Source organism: Enhydra lutris, unplaced genomic scaffold (genome assembly GCF_002288905.1).
Source record: "Enhydra lutris kenyoni isolate GAN:26980312 unplaced genomic scaffold, ASM228890v2 scaffoldscaffold28, whole genome shotgun sequence".
In the NCBI taxonomy this organism is placed as follows: Eukaryota; Metazoa; Chordata; class Mammalia; order Carnivora; family Mustelidae; genus Enhydra; species Enhydra lutris.
In genome coordinates, this window is record NW_019154112.1 from 9,532,042 (window position 1) to 9,540,745 (window position 8,704).

At 38.4% G+C, this 8,704-nt stretch overlaps 1 protein-coding gene across 37 annotated transcripts in view; it reads right to left on the bottom strand.

Annotated features, from left to right (window-relative positions):
* The window catches only part of LOC111152143 (regulating synaptic membrane exocytosis 1), a 498,025-nt gene that overhangs the window by 190,992 nt on the left and 298,329 nt on the right, over positions 1-8,704 (bottom strand). For 35 of the 37 annotated variants that reach the window (XM_022510482.1, XM_022510480.1, XM_022510475.1 and 32 more), the window contains exon 1: positions 879-978. The exons of the other annotated variants lie outside the window; for them this stretch is intronic. In XM_022510482.1, the coding sequence (XP_022366190.1) occupies positions 879-978 (100 nt within the window). Of the gene's footprint in view, positions 1-878; positions 979-8,704 lie in introns of those variants that run through there. 37 annotated transcript variants of the gene reach the window in all.

Here is an 8,704-nt window from a genome sequence, read left to right on the forward strand (position 1 = left end):
AAAAGAAAACCCTTCCATTTTTATCTTGTCAATTCAGAAGTTTGTATTTACAATATTTACTTATTTAGAGCATTTCTATCACTTCATCCATTTTGAACCACACATATCCCACCTTGGGGTTATATATTTCATAGGCTCTCACTCAGCTGTGACTCCACAGCCTTTCAAAGATCAGCAGACTGATTTCCCTGGGGAGAGAACACATAAAGCCTAACTAACATCAATTGCAATTTTGAGCTTGCTTCACATACACCATTTGACCTTGTGCTACTATGGTCCAGGTCAAGGCCTGTGTGGAAGGGTTTCAGCTCTTTTCAAGAACCCGGGATCCATTATTTTGAAAAAGTGACACAAACTTCCTATTTTTGGACTGAATTATCCACTAATGATGACTCTAATTTGTCCAGTATTTTTCACTTTCTGTATTAGCATGAACCAAAGCATGGAATACACTGCCTACAAAACAAAACTCATGCACAATTAAACAACTTGCTGTTGCTTTTCCTTATTTTCAGAGAATACGGGCAGTCTAATCTTTGTATCTTTTTGGGCTGACTATTACACAAGAAAATAAATAGTGAATGTGATTAATCATCTTACAATCCCTAGAGCTACATTACAAATCTAGTAATTTCTTTTCAGAGGAAAAGAATGAAGATAAAGTTGATAGCTAGAAACTTTACTCTGTTGAGAAAATGGAACAAAATCACACCACACCTGACACACACAGAATGGGAATATTTACACTGGAAAAACAGATACAGAGGGAGTGTTAAATAGAGGTTTCTTTTTTTTTTTTTTTTTTAAATACAGGTTTCTGTCCAACTCTTAAAAATAACGAAGTGGGATTCCCGTGCCCCAAACTCATTGTCGCTTACCAGCACCTGCTCCTCGGGCCTTGACTCTTTCCTCTTCGGAATCAAGGGACCTCACTTCTCCCCACCCTTCTGACGAGATGGGCGTCCCAGGTGCACACATGACAGCAACCTTGTAAAGAAATTCAGCCTGGGGATTTTCAGCCTTGCTTCTAAACAAATTCAAGATCGTTTCTAAGAAGAGCACAAAGTACTTCCTCCACCACTCCACTTACATCATTGAACAATAGCACCAACCCGTGGGTCAGGAGCAGCAGAAAATGGAAACTAAAAGAAAATATTGGTGTGAGCTTAAGAAAGTCTCTTTGCATGACTGACTCAGGTCACTGCAGGCACTGTGCAGCTATGCAAAGGACTGCTTGGATAAAATGCCACACATAAGCCTCAGTGGGCCTGGTGGTGTGGAGACTGGTAGCATTTACTGAGGAGAAGCATATTGGCATCTCTGTTGGGTTTTAACCAGATCCACAGGATTCAGGAAATAAGCTCTCTGCCAGATGACACTATGCTCCTAGCCATTCCTTCTGTTTACTTATCCTCCAAATTGCTCTAACTAGTGGCCTTTCTCCTGCTGTGAGCTTATTTGTGGAGAGGGCTAAATAAAGGATTTTTATGACAACAAAATGGCCATTAGCCCATAGGATGACTTCTTAAAACATAACTCTTCTTTTGTTTAGTACTATTAAAATCAATTAAATGAGAGAGTTTCTTATTATTATATCTTGGATTTGTGAAGAAAAAATGGTCTGTTTCTTTCTGAAGACATATTTGAAATTAGCCCATCTTTGAACATATGTACAAATTCTTTATATATTATTTTTCTCCTATTTACATAAACTATTAAAGGTAGATTCCCTCTTCTTATTGCTGTATCTTCCTAGTAGAGGCAAATAATTTTAAATATATATATGGATTTTTTTTCCTACTATGTGTGACCTGGTGCATTTCTAGACTGTGAAGAGCTGTACCTTCTTTCAGATAGAAGGCAAACTCTTAATTTATGGGGAAAAGAAAGGAGTTATACTTTTCCTCTGTCATAATGCAGTCCTTTCATTAAAACAGATATATGTATTTTAATTTAAGCATATTACTCTGCAAGTAATCATTACTTTTTGGATTTTAATACAGAGAATGTTGCAAAATGTAAAAATAAGGTATATCATATATTTCACACTTCCTAAGGCATATTCATGTGCTTTAAAACAAATCTGAGAAGTGACCAGGATAAAAGGCATTATAAGATAATCAACCATCTACAGAAACAGACATGAGAGTATATACCAAGACTGACTTGTCTAGAAACTAAATTCCTAACCCATCAACCTAAATAAAGCTTCCACTTCACCAAATTTTTATTTTCTAATTAAACTTTAGTACTAATAGAAAAGCCAGAAAGTACAGATAAAATTTATTACAATCAAGTGACAGTACCATTAAGCTTGAAATATTAATTATATACAGTAACCTGGAAATTACAGGTTTTTTTTTTCCCTCCACAGTCCTAGCAATTGATGCAAAAAAAAAAAAAAAAGCAACAAAAAAAACCAAGAGTCTGATTTCAAATCACAAATCTCTTACAAGTGCACTTTGAAGTAATAATACTGTATTGAATTTCTAAGTTTCATATAATACATATTAAGGAGATGGCCCTGAAATGCTATACAGTAAATATATACTTATTTCCTAACTCTCCTCAAATACTTACAAAAGTTAAAAAACGTCTCTGCTCATCTATAGCTGACTCATCTACGTGAACGTCCTCTGCTGGTCTCAATCATATCTTATTAAAAAACAAGGTATACCTCTACAAAGATAAATATATCAAGTAATTGTACATAACAGGGATGTCTAGATTATAAAATCTCAATGGGATGTAAATAAAGCATCTGATTCTCTGTGGGACTACAAACTGAAGACTGTCCATGTGGAAATAACATGTTGTATCTGCCATTTTGTGAGCCACACTGCATTGTATTAATATTTTGGCATCAAGGGCAGGACAAACTCTAGGTGAAACAGGGTAAATATATTGTTTTTCAGTCTATGCATGTGTAAACTCTACACCATCTTAGTAAAAATCAAAGTTCTTAATCTTTACAACCAGTAGCAGAATAGAGTATTTGTGAAAAGTTATGGCATAAATGCAAGTTCAGTTTCAAGATACCTCTTCTGAGACATTTTCATTGACTAAACAATCCATGTGGTTCTCCTCATTGTTTTTCACTTCTCTTCAGGTCTTAACTGGTGAGTTCCATATTGGACTTTATTCTATTATTTCTCAAAAGTTTTGTTGATCCCTGCATGCATTCATAATTTCTTTCACCTAGCAAAAATTCGGAATATTGGATATGCTAAGCACTAGAGTAAAGAGAAAAAAGAGCTACCCTGGTCTCTTCCTTGAAGGTTTGAGTGCTATTATTATTCCCATACGGCAGATGAAGAACCTAAGGCTTAGGTATGATATGTGACATATCTAGTCCATGGCAGAGTAAGAATCTGAATTTAAAAATAACAATAAAAATCAAAGCTAATCTTGGTTTAGATCACAACGTCCTTAAGTATGGGAACTAACTTTTACCTAGCTTCTAGTACAAGACCGTTCTTGGTGGTTCGTGATTGAGGCAAGTGAATCTACGCCAAGTAAAATGCATAGGATATTACAGGCTGAGGTCCTTCCTGAGACTTTAGCATGGCATGCCCTTGCCTTGACCTCAGAACACCAGTTTATAGAGATATTAAGGGATGGTTCAGAATGAAATGTACCCTGATCAAATGTATTCAGGACACACTGTGTACTGTATTATTTTCTAGAACAATCACAGGGCACATTACCTTTAAGGGAGAAGTCCTTAATTATAGAAATTTTGCCCAATGTTCGCATTGGCCAAACTTACTTGATCACATTCATTTCTGGCAGCACACTTATTAAAACTATTATTGCTGGGGCGGCGCCTGGGTGGCTCAGTGGGTTAAGCCGCTGCCTTCGGCTCAGGTCATGATCTCAGGGTCCTGGGATCAAGTCCCGCATCGGGCTCTTTGTTCAGTAGGGAGCCTGCTTCCCTCTCTCCCTCTCCGCTTGCCTCTTTGTCTACTTGTGATCTCTGTCAAGTAAATAAATAAAATCTTTAAAGAAAAAAAAAAGAACACATTACTCTTACCAGTAAATTCCCTTTGAAAGCTATTATTCTCCACACACACACACAGACACACACACACAGGCCCCTTTAAAAAAAAAAAAACAACTATTATTGCTTTGCTGAGATGCTAGATGGGAAGGGAGGGAAGTACTGCATTCTGTTTTATAGATTCAAAGTTGATTTTTGAGAACCATGTTGTTCGTTTGGGTAGTTTCTGTAGTAAAAGGTGCTGTTCTGTGTCCTGCTCTGTCACTGGGCTATCTGTGATTCTGCTGTCACAAAACACCAGCTCCCCTATCTGCTTCCTGACCCACAGGGATATGCTTCTGGACCGAGGTCTTCAATTTATTCACTTCTGCATAACCATACTAAAGCAACTGTTCTGAAGGATCCTCAGCTAAAACAAAACAAACAAACATAAAACAAAACACAAAGTCCAAGTGACATATTCTGGGAAATCCTAATTGTATATATCTGGACATAGAATAAACCAATATTCAAAATACAACTGGGGGGGGCACCTGGGTGGCTCAGTGGGTTAAGCCTCTGCCTTCGGCTCAGGTCATGATCTCAGTGCCTTCGGCTCAGGTCATGATCTCAGGGTCCTGGGATCAAGCCCCGCATGGGCTCTCTGCTCAGCAGGGAGCCTGCTTCCTCCTCTCTCTCTCTGCCTGCCTCTCTGCCTACTTGTGGTCTCTGTCTGTCAAATAAATAAATAAAATCTTTAAAAAAAAAATACAACTAGGGGACTTTGTGGAGTAACAAAAAAAGGTTAGTTCTAAAGACATGAGAATGAATAAAATACAGGTAGTCCTTGACTTACAATGGTCACTTATAATTTTTCAGCTTTAGGATGGTATGAAGGCAATATGCATTCAACACAGACCACAGTTTGAATTTTGAATTTTGATCTTTTCCTGGACTAACAACACGAGGTATGATAGCCTCTCATCATACTAGACAGTGGCAGTGAACCACAGCTCCCAGTCAGCCACGTGATCACCAATGTAAACAATGAAATACACTTACAACCATTCTGCGCCCAAGCATTCTGCTTTTTATTTTAGGTACAGTATTCAATTAAGTGGGATATTCAATACTTTATTATAAAATAGGCTTTGCATTAGACGATTTTGCCCAACTATAGGCTAATGTAAGTATTCTGAGCACATTTAAGGTAGACTAGGTGAAGCTATGAAGTTCAGTAGGTTAAGTATTAAATGTATCTCAATTTAATTATTTTCAACTTCTGATGGTTTCATAGGGATGCAACCCCATCCTAAGTAAAGGAAGAACTGTATTAGGATTTGGGAGATTAATATATTTAATTAACTTTTTTTTCCCCCCAAGATTGAGAGCTACTTTCATACCTGCAATTTCCTGAGTCAAAAGGCTGCAACCTATCTTGTATAGGGATTTATGCTTCCTACAAAGCTGTGTTGGATACTAGAAGACACTTTGGTTATATAATGCTATATAATGCCTCGCCTGAGAAAGTCTGAAAGAATAAAAACACTCAAAGAATTTATTGCTCTGAAATTCTGAAATACAGGTACAGGAATCTCAAGCTGTGGTAATGAAACCATTTGCAATATAAATGAATGTTAGCACCCTATGAATGTTACTATTCTTTTGTCTCATGGTGTGTTGTTAGAGGACAAGCATGCATGAAAAGAATCTTTCACGAAGAACTGGTCAGGGACACCTGGGTGGCTGGCTCAGTCGGTTAAGCAGCTGCCTTCGGCTCAGGTCATGTTCCCAGGGTCCTGGGATCGAGACCCACACTGGGCTCCCAGCTCAGCGGCAAGTCTGTTTCTCCCTCTTCCTGCTGCTCTCCCTGCTTGTGCTCACTTGCTCTTTCTCCCTCTCTCTGACAAATAAATAAGTAAAATCTATTTAAAAAAAAAAGAAGAAGAAGAAGAAGAACTGGTCAGTACAACCTGCCTTGATCTGCACTATCCTCCAAGCTAGGGAGACTATCTTCTAAGCTAGCTATCTCCCAGACCCTGAACCAACCACATGGAGAAACTGAGTCAAAACTGGGTATCAGAATAGCACATATGCGGGGGTGTCTGGGTGCTCAGTTGGTGGAGTGTCTGCCTGCCACTCAAGTCATGATCCCAGGGTCCTGGGACTGAGCCTTGCATCAGGCTCCTTGCTCAGCAGGGAGCCTGCTTCTCCCTCTCCTCCCCACTCGTGCTCTCTCTCACTATCTCTGTCCCTCTTTCTCTTTCTCTCTCAGGTAAATGGATAAAATCTTAAAAAAAAAAAAAAAAAAAGAATAGCACATACGCCAAAATGTCAGAGAGTAGAAGGATATCGGCCAGGGTGAGGTAGGGAACACTTCAGAGAGGACCTTTTTAAGGAGATGAGGGGAAAAGATGAGTGGGCGATGAAAGGGAGATTAAAGAGAGGAACAGAAAGTAAAGGCAGGTTGGTATTAAGGATAGCGATTACCCTGTAAACCTGACTCACCAACCACAGAATGTTTCTCCAATTCATACCCTCTGACCTGATCCTACACATTTTCTATAGTAGGCCTAGCAAAGTAGGACAATATGAAACTGAGTGCTTTTCGTGGTGCTGAGATATTTGAAGTATAATGAAAAGTTGACCCCTTCAGCCTAAAGCGTGGTACAAATGCTTTAGCCATTACCGCACTTCTCTGTATAAGATAGAAAACATGCTAAAAGAAAAAGGAATCCAACTGATAAAGCCAAAATACTGAGTGCATTTCTTAGCACTTGTGTGTCCTTTGTAACTTAAGTTATTGATTATAGCAAAATGGGAAGGCTTTTCAACTTGAAGCTAGATAGGAAAGGTATTACAGAATGAGGTATCACTGACCAAGGACCAAATTTAATGTTAATTTCTTGTCCTGGGATTAAATCATAATACAGGCAATATAAATTCAGTCTATAAAATCTACCTAAGGAACACAATGAGGTTTCAATTCCTTACAAGAAATTTATTGATTTTTTTCACCCAGGGTTCAGACAGAAAAAGTTTCCTCATCTATCCGAGCTGTATAAAATTTAATATGAATCCTTTCTTTGTGGGGGAAGCACTCTGAGGGTGATGGCCTTATGCACAGATGTCAGTTCCAATTACCTGCTTCTTACAAGGGCAAAATTGCCTCTGGTGGCCCTGTATTTTTAAACCCAAACCTTGAGACATTACAAGTCTTGATTCAACTAGAGGTGTTGCTGAAGTATCACCCTATATACTTCAGGATTGGCTTTCTCCTCTCTTTTCTGACTCCTGAGATTTCTCTTCATGCAAAGTCAGGTATACCTTTTTAAATAAACATTATCTTTCATCATTTATAGGTTTTCTTGCAGTGGAAATTAGTTTTGCTTGTTTTCCATTTCTTTATCTTAGGCAGCCATAGAATCATAAGCAGGAAGTAGTTTCAAATAGTGTGTGGGGTAACTTTCCCTTTTGGTATGTTGGCAGTTTAAAGTCTCATTTATAAGTTCAAAAAGCCATTAAAGGTATACATGTATTTGTCTTTATAGGATATAATTCAAGTACTGCTATCTAGTGAGTAGTGATGACTTTTTTATTATCCTGTGGCCCAAACACCTAGCTTCCTATAATCATGGACATTTCTTCACTAAGAAAACAATGAATAAAAAGGCTAAGTAGAAACATTAGGCCACATATGACGAGACTTCAAACAGCAAGTTATTAAAGAAGACACAAAGTCAAGGAAAGAGAGAGATGATCATTTACATGATGTACAAGCTAATTAATTAAATGCTATATAGAAACTTGCATTTCCACTTCATTATTTCTATTTCCCTTTTCTATTTATTTGTATCCATTTGTTGTCTTTTTTTGTTGTTGTTTTGTTAGAAGTACTTTTAAAACGTTTCAGGAATGAAACAGATCAGAACGAGTGATTTCCCAGAACAGGAGACTCCGTAAATTCTACCACAATTAAATTTCCAACCAAACCACATAAAAGGGCAGCATTTTCCCTGGTTTCTACTATGACTAAAGGACCACGGTAGTACTGGTTTGTTTTTTCCTTCCTCAATTGATTTTTTTAAAAAATGCCTTCCTAAAGACAGTATGTGTGCTCCAGGTCCAAGTAAAACACACATAAAATTCTCCCTCTACTCAAACACAGTCCAATATTTATTCCAAACAATAAGTGCTATGCTACAAAGCATAAATGAGACAAGTGTAGAGCTGAAATCTACAGAAACCACAGAGGTGAGTGAAGCTGTGGAACCCGCTGACAGGGAGACCAGCGCTGGGTAGAGTCGGCTGCCGCCATGATGCCTGTCCCCCTGACCAACGCTCCCCCAGGTAACAGGGCTCAGAGCAACTCCAGTCAGCCTCCCAAGATTGCTGCCTGGAAGGCGTGCACCCCTGTTATTTACGAAGCACAGGAAACTGTGGAAGAGAAAAAGCCTCTGCCATATATTCAGCTGAGCTAACACTCAAGAAATGATAAACTAGTGGTATTTTCCTACTGCTAGACTCTCACAGAAAGAATTAATAGCAACTCCAGTCAGCCTCCCAAGATTGCTGCCTGGAAGGCGTGCACCCCTGTTATTTACGAAGCACAGGAAACTGTGGAAGAGAAAAAGCCTCTGCCATATATTCAGCTGAGCTAACACTCAAGAAATGATAAACTAGTGGTATTTTCCTACTGCTAGACTCTCACAGAAAGAATTAATA